Source organism: Colius striatus, chromosome 2 (genome assembly GCF_028858725.1).
Source record: "Colius striatus isolate bColStr4 chromosome 2, bColStr4.1.hap1, whole genome shotgun sequence".
Lineage (NCBI taxonomy): Eukaryota > Metazoa > Chordata > Aves > Coliiformes > Coliidae > Colius > Colius striatus.
Genome location: NC_084760.1, coordinates 67,928,154 through 67,947,449, shown reverse-complemented (window position 1 = coordinate 67,947,449; position 19,296 = coordinate 67,928,154). Strand labels below are relative to the sequence as shown.

The 19,296-nt window shown below is 44.4% G+C and overlaps 1 protein-coding gene across 2 annotated transcripts in view; it reads left to right on the top strand.

Moving 5' to 3' along the window:
* The first annotated feature begins 7,473 nt into the window (after positions 1-7,473).
* Positions 7,474-19,296, top strand: part of EGLN1 (egl-9 family hypoxia inducible factor 1) — a 35,665-nt gene continuing 23,842 nt past the window's right edge. For both annotated transcript variants that reach the window (XM_061990988.1, XM_061990987.1), the window contains exon 1: positions 7,474-8,867. In XM_061990988.1, coding sequence (XP_061846972.1) covers positions 7,956-8,867 — 912 coding nt within the window. In that variant the 5' untranslated portion in view covers positions 7,474-7,955. The remainder of the gene's footprint in view (positions 8,868-19,296) is intronic.

Below are 19,296 nucleotides of genomic sequence, written 5' to 3'. Positions count from 1 at the left end.
GCCACCTTATCTCTAGGTCACTAATTAGCTAGCTGGGTGAGCAAGGAACAGGTTCAGAGGTAACAATTCAGACAGACTGATGCTGACAGCAAGACTCGGATGCAACCCAGCCCTAATTACAGCTCTGTAGCGCATACTATCACCCTGAGAACAAATAAAAAATGTTAATAATTCATATTCACTTGTGTGCTTGCACAAGCTCCTGCTAAGTTTACTTTTCCAGGACCTAATATTTAGGTATTGCTTTGTAAAAGCTTTCCAGCATACAATTCCAGCATTATGTTTTACTGGATGCATCACCAGCATTGTGCTGTCTGAATATCCATTGAAAGGGATAAAACAAATAGTGTCAATTTACATCACGCAGGGGGAAGGCAACGATTTTTCATACTAATATAGGCATGTAAGTTATTATATATCCACTACTAGCACTTGTGGTTTAGTATGTATCAGAAATATCTTACTCTGGTATGAGACTAAGAGTATTTGCACAGAGGGTTGTGCTTATTAGCACAGGAAAGCAGACCACCATCATAATGAATGTGCATCAATATCAAAATTTTTAATACCACATTTGCTCAGTTCTAAATTCCAAAGAACTACTTTAATCAACAGGCAGAAACTTTCAACTACTAAAACCTGAAAAGAAAAAAAACCCAAACAACCAGCTTACAAAATGTTGAGTCCCTGGTATGCTGTTCAAAGAATCAATAGGCTAAACCACCTCTCCCCACATCCTTAGCAAGCAGGATCAGTGGATGCTAGCCATTATCCTGTCTTGGTATAGAATATCCTCCACTTTGGATCTGCCAAGTCTCTCAATCCAGTTTCAAAACAAAAGGCCTCTCTCTCAGTTAGGGAGAAAGTAGAAATGGGTCAAGTTATATAATACTAAGTAAGTAGGGGGTGAAGTTACATGACGTAATTGAGTCAGCTTACTGTTCTGACTTGGGTGGTCCTCCTCTTCCCTGCCCAACTCCTGGCCCTGCTAGTCCACACCCTCTGTTTCACCACATCAAACCACTGGGTAAGCTGATCCAGCTTGTTAATCCAACAGAAAACTATTCTCTTGGACTGACTCACCAAAGGGCTAGACAAGTGTGGTGCTAAGGAGCATGCTGCTGGAGGGAGCAGAACCACCCCTTTTGGTGGGCAGCAGCTCAATACCGTGACTTACATGTACCACAACCAAAGAAAACATTGCAGAAGGGCACAGGAGGTGCATTGGAGCTAAACAGAATAGCGTGGAGTAAAAGCCCATGTCTTCAGGAAGGGTGGAAATAGAAGAAAAGGCATCAAAAAGCCCTTTGGATGGGGAGGACATTGAGGGGCCAACGGCAGGAAAGCAAGGGGACAGTACCTCTTGATATGCATCAGAGAGGTGTATGGGAACACACAGGCAGAAGGGGAGTGGGGAGCGCAGGAGAACACGGTGTTGAGCTGTACCAAGTACATCAAGATTGTAATGGCTCTTCAGGGTTCAGGCTCACAATGACTGTGTGTGCCTGTAGCCAGCCCTGGCAAAGGTGAGCTCTTCAGGACTGATGTGCTGTCTTGATAATTCAGCAAAACATAAGCTATAATATTGTATCTCCACTGTTCAATGGGGAAGACACTATTGTTCAGAAGTGAACAAAATGAAAATGAAGCCTGTCCCCATTCTTCTTGAGAAACTGCCTCATCAGAAAAAAAACACCCAAAATAATCCCCTAAGTCTTATTGAGGAAAATCACCTAGTCAGTCTTACTAGCTCAAAAACTCCCTATTATCTTTTCCTTCCTCTCATAAATTACTGAGACAGATTTCTCCTTTCACAGCATGAAGCATATGAGAATGTTTTAAGTTCTCCGTTTTCTTAGAATCTCTCTTACTAGTACAACTGCCTCAATAAGGAAAATAATTTAGAGATATCAGAAATTGTGCTAGCCAGATGGAGAAAGGGAAAAGAAACTGCATCATCACTCAAAGATAAAATGTCCAGCCTTTTAACAAATACATCTTTATAGCTTCAGGAACAGTTCTTGCATGCCTCTTGAGCTCTGGGTAATAGTTTCTAGGGAATCACGAAAAAAGCACGGTGACTGTAACTCATTAAATAGCGTGATATATTTTAATGCATCAGCTGAGATGGTCTCAAGCTTCCCAAACCAAGGGGCATAGAACAAACTGTCCTGCTCGCCCACACCCCAGGGCATCTCTGTTCTCTTTTCCAAATACAAGGCTAGGCACTGGCAGAAGAGAGAACTACGTGCCTGGCAGCTGAAAGACAAGGAAAGAGAAAATATGATGTGCATTAAATCAGGTATGCACACAACAATCACGGCAGGCCACATCATCCCAACACTGCTCAGCATTGTTTCCACCTTGATGATCTTTTGGCATGTCACGATGCTGAGTCATGATGACACAGAGGCAGGAAGCACATATCAGATGCAAAGTGAAAGGGTCATGTTATAGTTGTAACCCTATGAAGCGCTGATGAGATTTTCTTTATGTTGGAGTCCCTTGTTGTGACACTGGAAGACTCGCTGCGCCAAAATCAAGAAAAAGCTTCCAGGGCAGTTCAGATAAATTTGACCTATATGATTCCTATAAAATTGCTATAAGATTCCTATTTTATAGGAATTTATTCCTATTTTATAGGAATCGTATAGGTCAAATTTATCTGAACTGCCCTGGAAGCTTGGATTTAAAATAGGAATCTTGGGGTTTTGTTATATTGTTTTTTTTTTTTTTTAATGGCTTATCACAATATCAGTAGGTGGATTTCAAATAATGTTTAAACAATGTTCTTTAAAAGTAACTTTCTGCCCATAACTGGACTTTAAGCACCCTGAGGGCTTGCTGGCTTCCTTAAATTAGAAGCCAAAAATGTACGTAATTGTCAATCTTTAGCAAGACTGGGACCTTTTTTTTTTTCTAACCAAAGGCAGAAATACTCCCTCTGGAGAAGCCTCACAAACAATGTGGAATAAGCTTTTGAATTTTCCACGCTACAAAGTTTAAAATGAGGACAAAACCAGAATGAGTCAGTCTTGAGCATTTTCTAAGATTTGCCACATTTCTATAGCTTTACAGATACAGACATCTGGCAGCATTTTCTGTAAATAAAAAGGACATTGTATTGTTCTTCACTAGTGGACCTAATTTTTCTTTATATGTTAAAAAACTTATTAAAGTAGTTAAATATTTAAATACGTGTAAAACTCTCTGGATCAACCTTACCCATATTTTTGATGTAATAAGGCTATATTCCCAGAGAAACAAACACCTGTCACTTCAGGCAGATTCAGGGACAGCAGAAACCATTTTAGTTGCAGAGCCCAGAGGAATCCCACAATATTAAACACAACATTAAACACAAGTTTACACATAGTAATTGAGAATACTCATCCTTATAATCCAGCCCAACCCTTTTAATCTCAGATTATAATGAAAGGGTTTTCGTTTAAACATTACTCCATTATGATATTCAGTGATAAACAAACAAATTATTCTGCTCTAATTTCAGCAAAATCTTTTAGGGAACTACTACAATCCACAAGCATTAAGGTGGTACAGGGTACTGGGGATTATTTTCAGGGCTCTGATCCTGTCTCTCCATTGTCCCAAGGGCTATGTGCTACTTTACACTGTGACAGGAGAATATCAAGCTCTTGATCTATCAGAGAGCTGAAGGCTGGATCTTAAAATTTGCTGAGACCTCTTAGCTTGTGCTGGATAGAGAGTGACTTGAGGGGACCCTACTGCAGTGGTGTGCTCCTTGATAATGTTTGGCACAAGCACAGCCAGGAAATGATCCTACACCTTCCTCATCACCTCTAATGGGTGACCTTTCCCTTGCTTTGCACAAACAGGGCAGGGGAGGTAGGTGGGAGATGAATAAATCACACTAACCCATAGAGTACCTCAGGAAAAGAGCATGCATTCAACAGAGAATCATTTGCATAGCCTCATGGATGTACTTTGTACAGTTTGTCCTGATTAGAAAGGACGTGAGTTTAACAGAGAATCCAACTCAGACAAACAGTTCTCTAGTTTTATTTGGAAAAGCTGCAAACCTGTTACAGTTCACTTGCTAGTATGAAAAGCAAGCTTGAAAAATGCCACTGTTGAGAGCAGTCAGGCTGAAGAACACAGTGGAGTGGTCTGCAGGGAAGACAGCTAATGCTACAAGCCCCCCAGTTCCTAAGTTTAATCATGACACTGTCATGGACATACATCTGTCTGACTGATGCCTTACACACACACCTTGATGTCAGTAGTAGTTAACTTCCAAGTGGCCTTCTGGCAGCAGTGAAAAACAGCTTGGAGTCTCATGGACTTTTTTTCCTGTTCACAGCACAACTATCTGAAGATGAGATTACTTTTTTATTTAAACTTCATTTCTAAGCTGATTTTAGACTGTGAATTAAACACCTCTAATGTTATTATTCTACATTCTCTCCTCTCCTTGGCCTTCAAAGATTCTTTTTGAGTTGCTTACACAACCTTACCACTGCAGTACTCACTATATATAAAGCATGGTATAAGTATAAATGAAGCTGTTATTACCACTTAATGAAAACAGAAAAGTTATTCATTGACCAACCATTTTTCCCCCTCCTGCATTTCTAATAACATATGAGATCCATATCTAAGTGGTGACCTTGCATTTTCATCCCACAACATCCTCATCATGACTGGTACTAAACTTCTTCAGTTGCATTCTCTGCAAAGCAGTATGTCTCATTATCAGTCAAGTTCTTTTCCAGCATTTATTAACATAGACAAGGAATTAGCTATCACGGAAATTTTACTTGAGGAAGCAAGTAAAGAGTAACTGGCAGAAATGAAAGAGGAGGAAGTGCCTTCTCCCTCAGTTTTGTCAACCATGATATTGGTCGTTTTGTTTTGTATACCGTATGTTGCTTTTCATCATGCTTTGTCCTTACCTTGTATTTTAAGGAACAAGCTCTCTGGCAATGAATAGTCTTTGTCTGCTTGGAAAACGTTTGTAGCATGTTGTAGACACTATTTGTAATAAAAATCCTCATTGTCTTCCAGAGTTTCCTTACCAGCACCACTCTTTTCTGCAGCTTTGTTATTGGACAGCCACCTTCATTGTGCTGCTGGTGAAGTGCTGTAATCATAAAATACAGAAAATGCTTTCTGTATTTTCTGTAAAACCAAAGATGGGTTTTGTTGAACTTGACACTTCTGTTGATCATGCTGGGGAACAGTATGTCAAGGCAACCTGAAGTAATTCAGGATATTAACAAATACAAAAACTAGGACCAAGACCTTTAATTGCAACCCAAAAGACACGTGGGAAAGAACAAAAGACTTTTGAAGCTGAATTAGCCCATGAATTAATAACTATCATTAGGTTTTAGCCAGGCACCATATCTGTACCTTGGTCATTTCCTTATTTGTTTCATAATTGGACTATTGAGTTTCGAGTCTGTGACTTTCATCTCCATTATGTTTGCTGAAGGAGTATGCAACAAATGCAAAAGGTCTTTAACTCTTGAGTTTCTTTCTGGCAGGATGTCACTGTTTGCATTTCCGAAGTTTCTAAAAGTAACAGCCTTGACTGTCTTCTCATTTAACCCAGTTTAAGAGTGCTGCGGGTCCAAGGAATTCAGTGGCATTCATCTCAGCTTAAAACAAGAATGCCTAGCCCAGTATTTTTGACATACCTTTTATTCCTGTAGTTAAAGAACAATGCTCATTAAACTTAGATTAAAAATCTGTCAGCTTTATGCTCTGGACTTAAAACTTGTTTTTCACCTACTTCTTTCTGCCTCTACCGCTGTATTTTCCTCCCTTTAAGAGCAATGAAGAAATAAATTACTTATCTGCAACTCAATTTGGTTTTAGTTACCAGCTTTTCCAGTTCATTTGCCTTACCTTTTTTTTTTTTTTCTTAATTCAGCCTTGGAGCTTGCTGATTTCACCTTGAAATCTCATCCTTCAGGCTTTCATGACCTTGTCCTCTCAGTAGTCCTTTTGCCTTTCTCACAATTGACTCTGATTTCTTGCTCATTTTCTGGGTACGTACCTCAGGCATTTGTAGCCCTGGTACGCTTTGTTTCTCCTTTTACATCCTTCGCATAGTGAACACAGTGTGTAACATTCCCTGAAGTCCTATTGCTATGTTGATTGATTTTAAATCCAGTTCTATATATAGAGATTATAAGAACCAAACTGTTTTGATTGCATATACGAAGCCATCCCACTATATTAGTCTCAAGCCTCACAACAGCCTGTGGAGGAGTGGAACCATTACTATTGCTCTTTTATGGTGGCAAAGAAAAACTGGTTTGTCCAAAAATTACACAAAAGCCTGCAGTAGCCTATAGGTTACCAACCACAGGACTAATTTCACCTTTCTACTTCCAGGTCTGTGTATTGGCTTATATATTTGCCTCTCACCAGCACAGCCCACAAAGCCAATGCTTGTTGTGTGTGTTCACCAGACAGTTCTCTGAGTGGGTGGGCAGGAGAATTCCCAGCCCAGCTTACCACAAGGCTCTGAAGGACTGACCACCCTGTTGGGCTGTGCCCCAGGAAACTGCAGAACAGAACTCTCCTAACATCTACCACAATGGTGAAGCCAGATTGACGAGAGCTTACACACCACCTCAAAGGAGTCGGGGTCCTCGTGTGGCTTCTGACAGCCAACGTGACTGTCTCAGTGACTTTCAGCCATCCACCAACACTGCTCTGCCAAACCAGCTTCCTTTTTCCTGTTAGGAGCTTTGCCATGTTGATCACAGCACTGACCCCAACTCTCAGCCTCTCCTCTTTTCAGCGGACACACCACCTGCTCCTTCTTCCTGCTTTTTGCTTTTTTAACTGGTCTGACTCCAGCCTTCATTACCACCAAGCTAGATGGGACACAAGTCACAGTTTATTTATGAGAGCACCAGCGCACATCCCGCTCTGCCAGCTACCCGGTGGGGATATTTTGAGGTCTATGGGAGTGATAAAAGCTGGCGTCCACCGTGGTGGCTGCCGCCACTACACTCCCTGTCACTCAAGGCCGCAGCTCCCCGCTTCCATATCTTCCCGGCATCTCTTCTGCACTCGCCTGGCCCAGCGCAGTGGGGCTGCAGGGCAGCTCACCACTCTGGGATAGGAACAAGGACACCCACAGATTAACGACTTTACCGCCCGCAAGGGGACGGCGGGGGGTGTCCCGGGCAGTCCAGACCGGTGACAACACCCGCCCCCGCAGCTGGAGGGAGTCGGCGGAGGCGGCCGGGGACGCTGCGGTCCTCAGAAGGCTGCTTTCGTCCGCATTCCCACCGCCATGAGAGCAGCCCGACCGAGACCGCCCAGCCCCGGCCACGGGCCTGTCCGTGCGCCCGGGGCTAAGGCTCAGCCCTGCGGCTGCGACGGTGCCTTGTCCCCTTGCGCGGCGCGGCACGGCCTTCCCCGGCACGGCCCCGCCCGTCCGGCGGCGCGGCTCCGCCCGCCTGACGCGCCAGCGGCGCTGGCGGGCTGGAAGTGGCGTACGTGCAAAGCGGGCCTTGAGAGTGGCGCCTCCTCCTCGCCCCGACACAGCGGCGGAGGGGCGGCGGGGAGAGACGGCAGCTGCGCCAGCCCGCGCACTGCGCAGAGGCCGGCGGGGAGCGGAAGGCAGTCTCCCCCCGCCCCACCGCGCCGGCCGGCTGCTTCCCCGCCGCCGCTCTCCCCTTCGGCCGCTCCACCGCCGCGGCAATGAGGGGGTGCTAGCGGCGCAGAGACAGCGGCGCGGGCCCCCGCAGCAGCCCCGAGCCCGGCCGCTCCGAAGGAGGCCGGCGGAGGCGGAGGGCGGCGGGGACCACGGCGAAGCCGGGCGGCCATGATGCAGTGAGCGCTCCCTCCTCTGCGCGGCCGGGCGGGGGCCCGCGTTAGCGCCGCTCCCACCCGCCTCCTTACATAACCCCTCGGCGGCGGAGCGGGGCGGCGGCGGCACCACCAGCGCCATGGCGAATGACAGCGGCGGCGGAGCCGGCCAGGGCGGCGGCGAGAGCAGCAGCGGTGGCGGCAGCAGCGGGAACTGCAGCGAGCGGGACAGGCAGTACTGCGAGCTGTGCGGGAAGATGGAGAACCTGCTGCGGTGTGGGCGCTGCCGCAGCTCCTTTTACTGCAGTAAGGAGCACCAGCGCCAGGACTGGAAGAAGCACAAGCTCATCTGCCGCGGCGGAGGCGCGACGGCGGCCGCAGCAGGGGGCGCTGCAGAGCCCCGCGGCTGCCACCCCCCGCCGACCCGCGCCCACAGCGCCGGGGCCGCGGCGGGAGGTGGCGGCTGCGGGGCGGGGGGGGCTGCGGCGGGGAAGGGCGCCGCGCCGCTGTCCCCGGAGGCTCCTACTGAGGCCGTCCCGCTGACCAACAACCACGTCGCCGCCGCCGCAGCTACCGGTGGCGAGGCGGAGGCCGCGGCCCAGTCCCCGACGCCCTCCGGCGAGACGGTCCTACTATATCGGGACAAGTCGAACCTATACCCGGGCGGCGTCCAGTCGGGGCCCGGCGGGGCCGCGCTGCGCCCCAACGGGCAGACGAAGTCGCTGGTGCCGCAGAGGCTGGCGCTGGAGTACATCGTGCCCTGCATGAACAAGCACGGCATCTGCGTGGTGGACGACTTCCTCGGCAAGGAGCTGGGCGGGCTGGTGGCCGAGGAGGTGCGGGCTCTCCACCACACCGGCCGCTTCACCGACGGGCAGCTCGTCAGCCAGAAGAGCGACTCCTCTAAGGACATCCGCGGCGACAAGATCACCTGGGTGGAGGGGAAGGAGCCGGGCTGCCAGACCATCCGGCTCCTTATGAACAGCATGGACGATCTCATCCGACACTGCAACGGCAAGCTGGGCAACTACAAAATCAATGGCAGGACGAAAGTGAGTGCGGGAGCCAGGACCTCCGGTGCCCCCCCACCGGGGGAGGTGGCCGTGGTGGGGGAGGTGGGGCAGTGGAGCCGGCCTTTCCCTGGGCAGGGGCGTGCGTGCACGTGTGCGGTTGTTCGCGCGTGCGTGCGCGCACGTGCGTCTTGTGTGTGTTTGTGCGTGTGCGCCCACTGCAGCCCCGCGCAGGGGCGGCTGCAGCGTCGGTAGTGGGTGCGTGTTGTGGATCGTCAATGCTCGGGGATTGCTCACCGTGGTGTAAATGAATTGGTTTGTGTCTCCACCTTTCCAGAGCAGGAAAAAACCCAAGGCACCGTTGTCTGATGGCACGACTGTCTGAGTAGGTGAGGGAAGAGCAGTGGATGCCATCTGCCTTGGCTTCAGCAAGGCCTTTGACACTGTCTCCTATAACATCCTTATAGGAAAGCTCAATAAGCGTGAGTTGGGATGAGTGGACAGTGAGGTGGATGAAGAACTGGCTGAATGACAGAGCCCAGAGGGTGGTGTTCAGCGGCATAGAATTGAGTTGGAGGGTGGTGGCCAGTGGAGTTCCATAGGGGTGGTACTGGAGCCAGTCTTGTTCAGCCTTTCATCAACAACCCCATGCACTAGTACAGGCTGGAGGTCACCTGCTGGAGAGCAGCTTTGTGGAGAGACATCGGAGAGTTCTAGTGGAGAGCAAACAGTATGCCCTCGTGGCCAAGAAGGCCAATGGCACGCTGGCATGCATCAAGAAGAGTGCAGCTGGCAAGTTATGGGAGGTTCTTCTCCCTCTCTGCTCTGCCCTGGTGAGGCCTCATCTGGAGTCCTGTGTCCAGTTGCAGGCTCCTCAGCTCAAGAGGGACAGGGAACTACTGGAGACAGTCTGTTGGAGGGCTTCCTAGATGATGAGGAGACTGGAGCATCTTATGAGGAAAGTCTGTGGGACCTGGGGCTTTTTAAACTGGAGATGAGAAGACCGAGGGGAGACCTTATTAACTCTAATAAATACTTAAAGGGTGGGTGTCAAGAGAATGAAGCCAGTCTTTTTTTCTGTAACGCCCAGTGATAGAACAAGGGGCGGTGGGCACAAGCTGGAAGACAGGAAGTTCCACTTGAATACAAGAAAGAAACTTCTTTCCTATGAGGGAGCACTGACATAGGCTGCCCAGAGAGATTGTGTTCTCCTTCTCTAGAGGTTATCCTGTGTGACCTGATGGAGGTAAACTTGCTTTAGCAGGGAAGTGGGACTAGATGATCTCTAGAGGTCTCATCCAACGGCTACCATTCTGTGATTTATATCCCTGCATTTTGTTAAAAGCTTGACCTGGAAGTTTACCCACTGGGCTTAGGATTTTGAAATGCTGGTTCTTGAGTGGGCTTCCTGACAAAACTGAAAGCGATATATTCACTGACTCCTGATAGCCTAGGCTTTGTCTGTGGGGTGTGCTCAGGAGGAGCAGCAGTCTGCACCTTCCTGCAGCTTGCTGAGTGATATGGAAAATCCTCTGTGTAATGTTTGCACACTGACATGAATGAGTTGAGATTTTTTTTAAGTGCAGCCTACTGAGGGCTGGACTTCAAAATGTTGATAGGAGACCTGCATCAGTGCATGGGTACCCTGCTGGCATATATAAACCAGGGAGTTAGGGTCTGACTTTCTGGCACTTAGTGCTGCAGTGGGAAGTGAAGTCACAGCAGTGAGCAGCAGGGTGGCTTTTGGGAGGGATTTAATTTTTTTACTATCATGAAGTCTCCTTTAAAAAAAAAAAAATCTTAATGCTTAGCTGTATTTTGAGACCAGTGAACTGGATCCAAATCTCCCATTCTATTATTGGAATTTGCAAATTCTCTTCCAGTCCTTTAAATAAAATTCATGCCCTTGGTAAAGGATTAATAATGAATATTCATCACTGTTTTTTTTTTTTTTAAAGAGGTTGGGGAATCCCCTTCACAATTTGCTACTTCTCTTAAAACATCAGGAAGTTACTGAATCGGTAGGAGCCATCCTGCCCTGATAGCCGAACTGTCACAGACAGACTGTTGTTGCTGCAGCTGCAGAACCTCAGCTGGTAGGAAGCTGCAAGAGGGAGGAGGGGAGAAACTGGAAGGCAAAAAACAGCCTTGGATTTGTTTGGGGAATGGGAAACTCTAGTGATAAAGGAAAGTGAGTGGGATTTTTTTATTTTAAATGCAGTCTTTGTGTACCATTAGTTGAACCAGTACTGCGCTAAAACTTCAGCATGGTCTAGATTCATCCTAGACCCCCGTTAGTTTGGGCTTTTCTAAGCCAACTTACCTTTTAGACAGTCGTAAGTCTCTTCAGAGCCCCAGTGCTTTAAACTTGCACTCTCCAAAGATCAGTAGCTTTGCTAGATTTCAATTTGATGCAGCAAAGTGCGTTTTCGTGTGCAGCTGTATTCTTCTGTAAATAATACATGCCAAGGCTTTAGAAAAGGACTTTTGGAATTGTTATCCTGAATCGTGTGTGATTCCTGGACTTTTATTTTTTTTTAAGTAGTAACCAATACTGTTGCTACTTGTGAAAGAAAAATCTCTTCATGCTGTGTACTTCTGTGGAGCAACAGCAAAGCAATGACATTGTTTAGACTCACTTGGATTTTCAGTCACTGCTGAAATTCCTCTGTATGCGGGGGATCAAACATGTGCCAGGATCATATCAGTAAAGATGCAATGCTTTACTCGTTGTTGGTACAGAAATGCATTCCTTTCTGCCTTCTCTCCTTCCCTTATTTATTTCCCCACTGAATTCAGTGCTTGTAGTGGTCCAGGAAAGCTTGGTTACTTAAAGTTTCAGTGAGAGCAGAATGAAAACTGTCGGTCACAGTCACAGATTCCCCCTTGAGCTGATTGAACAACAGCAGTTAGTGAGAAGAGATGGACAAGTCAGTGGAAGAGTATAATCTGCTGAAATGTGGGGTTTGTCAGTGTTTAGGAATGCCTGTAAAGTCAGCAGGGGTGGTAGTCATGTGACTTTCACCTGCTCTCTTTTTTGTGTTAATGAAGAACTGTGTCTTTCCTCTGCCCTTAATGCTACAGTAAGTTAAGGAGGGCTGTGGCAAGGGAAGCAGTCTTGCAGTGGAAGCTTCTGTACATCCATCCCTTCAAGGCTCCTGCCTGCTTAGAGAGGAAAAGGGAAGATGTAAAATAAACACAGACACCTCTTTGTTATCTGAAGTGTTTTTTTCTTCACTTTTTGCCCCTGCTTCTTTTGAATTGAGGTTTGATTGCATTGCTACTGGAGTCCCAGTACACTTTTCATTCTTGGCAGTATAGATGGATGTGCAGTGGAGATACTGTAATAACTGCAACAGGTTGCTCTGGACCTGTTCTGTTAGTGGACTTTGTGTGGTGACAGCTGCTTAGTTAATTTACTCAAATGCAGTCTGCTTTAAGGTTTTAGTGGGTATGTTTGGTTTGCATTCATAGCAAAGTCTTTCTAGAAGGAAAGATCGATGTGTAATATTTATTCTTACTGGTTTAATTTCAAGTAACAGGACCTAAATGGAAGGAAATGTAGCACATGTTGATGGACTGAGCCCTTAACAGAATAATTTTGCTACTCCTATGTGCATGTGTTGCAATACTAGGGTTTGTGTAGTTGGTGTTTGTACTTCATATAGAGAATTTAGTGTACCATTTTACTGAAAGTGCTAAATAAATACATTTGCAGTCTCAGAGGTGAGATTTGCAATTCCCCAGCATGTGAACCAGTGAAAGAATTGCAGCTCTTGCGGGTCCCCCTACCCTCTTTAAAACGCTACCAGTACGTTAGAGCTAGTTGCACAAAGTGATGGATGGGTCATCACTGTATGAAATAATTGCAGTGTGGTATGACACATCACACCACAAGGGACTGACTAGAACTGGGCCGTGCTCACAAATGTCAGAGTTGTAGCTGTGCTGAGACTGGGGGTGGTGAGGTCCAGAAGTTTGTGTTTCCTCAGAAAGTAATTTACTGAGAAATTGACTGTGCAATATTGTAGCTTTGAGGAGAAAGTGACTTTTTACTAACAGTTCTAAAGGTGTGTTGCTTCTTAAGCCTAACTTTAATATTTTTTTAATTAACCTTTACATGAAAAACGAACAAAAACCCCAAACCACTGTCAGCCATTTATTTAAAATATTGTTCTTGGGTTCACTGCAGTATCTTAGAAAACTGGCTTTGTTCCTGAATATTGTGCAAGGGTTGGCATTATGTCATAGGAGCTTTTACTGAATCTTTAACCTTTACCAGATCTAGTTCAAGCTCTGTAAACAAGCCTATCCTATTAGAGGGGAATGAATCATAGATAAATCTGCTCCTCAGCATGCTGAAATTCCTATCTAAATATGCCTATAAAAATCTTAAAGCACAGGTAATAAAACTCTTAACTAGCAGCTGTGTACTTTTCTAGAAAACAATGAATTATTGATCAAAAGTTTTAATGATGCTGTTGATCAAGGCTAATTGTTTTTTTATGTTGGGGAAAAATAGCTGTAGGTAACATGGGAGAGGTGGTACCTAGATTATCACTTCAAATATAGCTAAGGCTTAACTTGTATACTTACACCTGTTGGTGGTGTTGGTATTGAACTTGCCATCATTTGCCAAGAAAGTGTTTAGAAGGATGAAAAGGGGAAAAGAAATGGGTCTTGAGATGTATACACTGCATCTCTTGGCTTGTAAAACTATCAGGGAAAAAGCTACATTGTTTTAATGGTATTAACTGATACACGTTCACCAGGGCTGGTGTCTGACCATGAAATAAGGTAAAATGTTAAGTGTGAGAAACCTGCAATTTTACATTTTAAAGTCTCTGTTAGGGGTTTCCTCTGGACTAACCGGGCTACCTAGAACTGATCTAAATAAACAGATGTCGTTGAGATAGCTTTTGGACTGGAGAACAATCTATATAACAGTAGGTGTAAACTAGCCAACTACCTTTGAGGTGTGTGGTGGACGGTACAGTAGCAGGTATAAGAGAACAGCCAACTATTTACTCATCTCAGGAGTCCTGACTTAGGTATTCCTTGCTTTTGTTTTCTTAGTCCCTTTTTTCCCCGGACTATTGCTTTCTTCTTTAGCAGACAGTGGCATGTACTTGCATGCATGAGCTGTGGCATATTTCTCCTACTTGTTATTTTCTAGATTTTTTTCTTCTTTCATCTCTTTCCAAGTAGTAATTCCTTTTTTTTTCCTTTATCAGTTACTGCACATGTACACACACATATTTCTGTTTCTTGCCTGTCCTGTCTTAGGTAGCCAGTGATAGGTATAAACCTGCTTATCAAAGTGAGGAAATGAAATCTTCCCAAATCTTACCCAGATGAGAAGGCTTTTTCTCATTCCCCACCCAGAGGCTGAGAAGCAGTTAAGGGAGGGGACAACTATTCTTTTTTCTCTAGGATTCTCTTTTCCCTATTGTGGAGTCTGTTGATCATCTAAAACTTCATCTAACCCCCAAATTTGCAACTTTTACTGCTATTGCAATAATATCGGACATCCCAGTTGTGGACTGAATTCCAACTAGTCATTATGTAACTGGACATCTGACTTATCAGCTTACTTCTCACTTCTACTCCCATCACATCCAGCACAACCCATTTCCAAACTCTACCTTATGCCTTTTATTGGTAGGAGATCAAATAGATGGTTTGACAGTCTCTGTTACATCCCTTTAGTTTTTTATTCATTCCTTCTCCTTGTAACCCATCAGAAGACCTACAATTCAATTTGATGCATCTTCGTGCTCTCTTGTCTCTGCCAGTAGGCCAGTGGCACCCACTGCTCCTCAGCCACCAGTGGCTTAAAGATTTAATAGCTACACGTTGTGCAAGGCTGCTTTTTCTTGAAACTGTCAAATTACAGATTTGCTCATCCCTTGCTCTCTCCCCACCTCCAATCTCAAAAATAAACTGACCTGACTAAGTACTTTAACTGGTGCTTATAATTCCCTGGATGCACATCAGTTTTCAATATGATGCTGCATGCTAGAGCATCCTGGAGTTTTCTGAAGACCTAAAGGGCTCTGGATGTAGATGAATCTGACTATGGCCTATTAAATTAGCTTATTTCAAAGTTAGTAATGCTCCTTTAGAAAGTAATCCTCTAAGAGTGAGTGAATTTGTCATACCCTGTTGTTAGCTTTTCTGTAAACTGGAAAGAAGCTCTCTGCTCTGACCATTTTTTCTGTTGTTTCCTACAAAGGTTTTGGATTAAATGTTACCAAGGGAAGAGAAATGTAACTAATGAGCAGCAATCAATTGATAGAGCTGAAGCTGTGAGCGGCCTGTAGCATGGAGAGGGGGCAGAAGGAACATGGAGGAGGACAGGTTAAGTGTGAGTTTTGCAGATGCTGTTTAAAACAGCATACAGGAGAGCCAGGCAAAATTTCTGGATATTCGTTCCTCTGTATCTTATTCTGCAAAATGTAACTGTGAATCTATGTGGCAGTAGAAGGACAGATGAAAATAAGAGAGAATAAGGACTCAGCAGCCAGGCAGGTACTGGAAAGTTATAACGGTGGCAAAACACTAGTAGGAGGAAAGTGAATCCAGAGACAGGTGTGGGACTGTGCTGCAGCTCTGGTGAGTCCCCCTCTTATCAGAGGACCCAAAAGCTGCAGCTAAGGATCCAGGCAGAGGAATATTTTTAGGTAGAGGGCTTCCCCACAATTTGCATGTAGTGCGCCTGGTTACACAAATCATTCTGTTTTGTTCTTGGGATTTATCTCACTCTCATGCCTTGCATTTATTTCTAGGTAGAAAACTTAGTAATCTGATTGATACCTAATGGAGGACTGTATGGATTTGAAATTGCCACTGAGTTGTGGAAGTATGTGGCTAGGTCTCTCTATCTCCTCATACTCAAGAGTTGCTTGACCTTGAAATATAATGTGACCAATGTTTCATTGTCATTTCTTTTCCTGACAGCAATGTCTGTTGACAATGATGTTTTCTCCTAGATGAGTGTGCTGGCTAGTGAAGGATGATGTGCCTGGACCTATGCAACCTGATCTAGGTGAACTTGCTTCTGCAGGGGGTTGGACTAGATGTTCTCTAAAGGTCCCTTCCAACCCCTACCATTCTATGATTCGTAGATACTCAGCAGCCCACAGTTCTTATATCCCTGTTGGGTTAGAGCCCTGACATTCAATGAGTAAAGTTTCATGTACAAGCATTTTGGATTTCAAACAGAACAGATGATCAAAAGACTGTCTATTGTCTCAAATGCTTTTAATTAAGAAGCACAGTATCCAGAAAAGACGCTTGTTTAGGTTCAGTAAAAATTAAGACATGAATATTGCTGAGATTCTGGCAGATTCTCCTACTAGAGAAAATTGCAAAGATATAGTAAGTTTCTGAGGGGCAGCTGTGTGTTGGTTGTAACTTTGAAGTGTGGTATGAATATAGCATGTCTGAGAGAGTAGGGAGCACTGCCTGTGACTCCTAGGAACTTTTCCATACCCCCGTGTCTTGGACTGAAGTTCAACAAACACTTTTGACTGGTGCTGCTGGAGAAGTAGTCAATCTTCTTTGCCAACACAAGTATTTACATGGCCATCCTGTGAACTGGTTTGGGGAACTGATCCATCTGAAAAATAAACTGGCAGAAGAAGTGCTCCTGGTTCAGTGTTTGGATGTTTATGCTGGCACAGGGGCCTGGCAGATGGTGAGATTTTCTTTCAGCAGCAATGCAAATTTATGCCAGCTTAAAGTGTTTGCCAAACTACAGCCTTAGTACTTACTTAGTACAAACTACACTTAGGGACTGATTAGCCCAAAATTTGTCCGTGAAAATTCAAAGTTTAAGAAGTCTTCACTAGAGATGTATTTTTTGTTTCTTTCACCTGCAGCTTTGTGTTTGTGCACATCAGTGATTTCAGTACACTGTGGGTAATTAATACTGTTGCTGCTTTGATGTGCAATGCTGTGTCTCCTGCACAGAATGGGCTCAATTCAGTACTGCCCAAAGATCAGGCGGGATGCTTCTCATCATAGCTGTACAGCTCCAGAGGAAGAGCTGTCTTCCCTTGCCAGTGGCCTCTTGGACTGAAATTCCTTGGAAGTGATGTCCTGCCAAGTCATAGGACTGTCTGAACAGCAGTTCTCCTCAAATCTCTGGGTTATTTGTATCAGTAACCTTGACTTGGTGTTTGAGAGACGTTTTCCCTTTTTCTAGATGAGGCGTAATTTCTGAATTGCCAGCTGTTTCCTGCAAATAAATCAGCAGCATATTGTTCTCTTCCGTGATATTTACCAGCGTTCATGATGTTTGTAATTTAGTCCTGGTGTTTAGACCTTCCTGGTTAATATCTGACAACTTTTGTCTTGAACAGGCTAGATTGCTATTGGAGTTTTGCAAAATGATGTCTGTCAAGTTGCTGCCATGCTGTCCTGTGCTGAGTGATAGCCTGCCTGTAGGTACTTGTCAGCATGTACATAGTATACTTGTAACTAGTAAACTACATGTAACCTTGTAGCTTAAATTAAGACTTTCTGCTGCAGCAGAGAATAAGCTTGTTTTATAAAAGGGAAACAAACACTCTGTGTAGACCGAAAGTTTCTTCTTGCCTGTCTAGAAACAAAGTTGATTTTCTTTAAGCTCCTTGGAGAGCTCTTGAGGAAAAGGTGTCACTTTTTTTTCACTTCAAAAATCATTTTGAAACTGCTATTGAATGAGTTGGTTGATTAATTCTTCAGTGGGATGCTTGTGGGGCTCCTTGTCTCTTGTACTGTTGTATTTTTGTTATTTTACAGTAAAGGAGTGACACTGGACCATCCAAGGATTCTGCAGGTGTTGTTTGGAAATAAACTAACTCGGAATATATCAGTACAAGATCTTTAATTATTGGCATGTTGTTTTTACACTACACTAAGGAAGTAATAGTTTGAAAGCAGTATTTTCAGTGAACAGACAGTAAAGTTATTTGACTTTGCAGTGACTACTAAATGGAGTAGTTATTTATGATACCCTTTGTGACTTACTACTTATCTTCAAAAGGAGGACTAATGCTGGTCTTTGTGACCTTTTGAAAAAGTCATTTGATGCTCATGAAATCCTTGTAAACTTCCAGTTTCTGGAGGCTGTTGGTTAATGATAGCTGATCGAGCATATTTTCAATGCAGGTTTGTGCCAGAATTAGCTGGTAAGTGGCAGTCATAAGCTTCAGGTCAGAAAAGAATTCACTTGCTGTTACAAGGCAGTGTCTGTCAAAAATAGAGCAATGCTTTTATCCATGGAGCAGCTGCTTACACTTGAAGACTTTCTTATTCTTTGATAATTAACTTAAAACTACTTGAGAGTATTTCTGTTGGGATATGATATTATAAATTGGAGTCCTGTAGAAATGTGTGTGACTGCATGTCTGTATGGTCATGTGTGAAGGTAAGATAGTGATGTGTATGTTGTGTGCATAGTGCTCTATTTAAGAGATGAAGGCCATACCTGTAGGGTAATTAATGGGGCTTAATGAAAAATATTATACCCAAGGATTAATTTTACACATTAATTTAGGGTCAGACCAGCTCAGAGTACATAGTTGGACCATGGAGACTTTCTGGACTATACAAATGACATAGAACTTTGAGGAGATGCTGATGTGTGGTCCCACCATCCTGCTGTGAGAGCAGACCTGATACTGCTTAGTATTTTTTCAGCAATAACAAGCATTATGTTGAAAATGACACAAAAGTGAATGCAGTGAGGAAATTCAGGAAGCTGTTCTCCCTTTTGATCCTAACAAGAGGCAGGAATTGTTGCGTTGGTTGTCAGGTAACTATAATAAGTTTTAAAATGCAATAAACTGAAAACTTGGGGAGTTTACATGTGTTTACTTGGTTTGGATTTCGTTGTTTTTGATATAAAGATATTTTTAATTGTTTATAGGAGGAGCTTGTATTGTTGATTCACACCACTTTGTTCTGTTCATAGCTTTTAATTGTTGGTGAAGTGACAGAGTCTGTACATTTCTCTGCTGGACATTCTCTTGCTGTGACTTGCTGACCTTCTGATGTGCCAGAGTCTCATATCTCCCTGCTTGCATAGTTCATAATGCTACAGCTATGTCATTAGAACAATCCTGAAGTTACTAGTCAAATTAAACACAAAAATTACAATAATAGACTAACCTGACTGTTATGATATTGTGGAATTTAAGTTGCTAGGGATCAAAAACTTGGACTGTACTACTTTTGAGGTAGAAATTTATATATGTGTAAGTTCTCTGCATTGTGAAAAAGTCCAATGATGCAACATATGAAAGGTTTCCAAAGCAGTTTATAATTGGTTAATGGCACATCTTTCTTGCAGCTGTTCTCTGTCCTGTTCAAGCAGCTAACTGTTGGCTGTGGACACCAAGCTCTCTCAACAGCTTCTGCTGTATTCGAACAGTGTAGAGTTTGTGTTTGGCTGAAGGGATTGGGCCCTTCCAGTTCCAGTGGT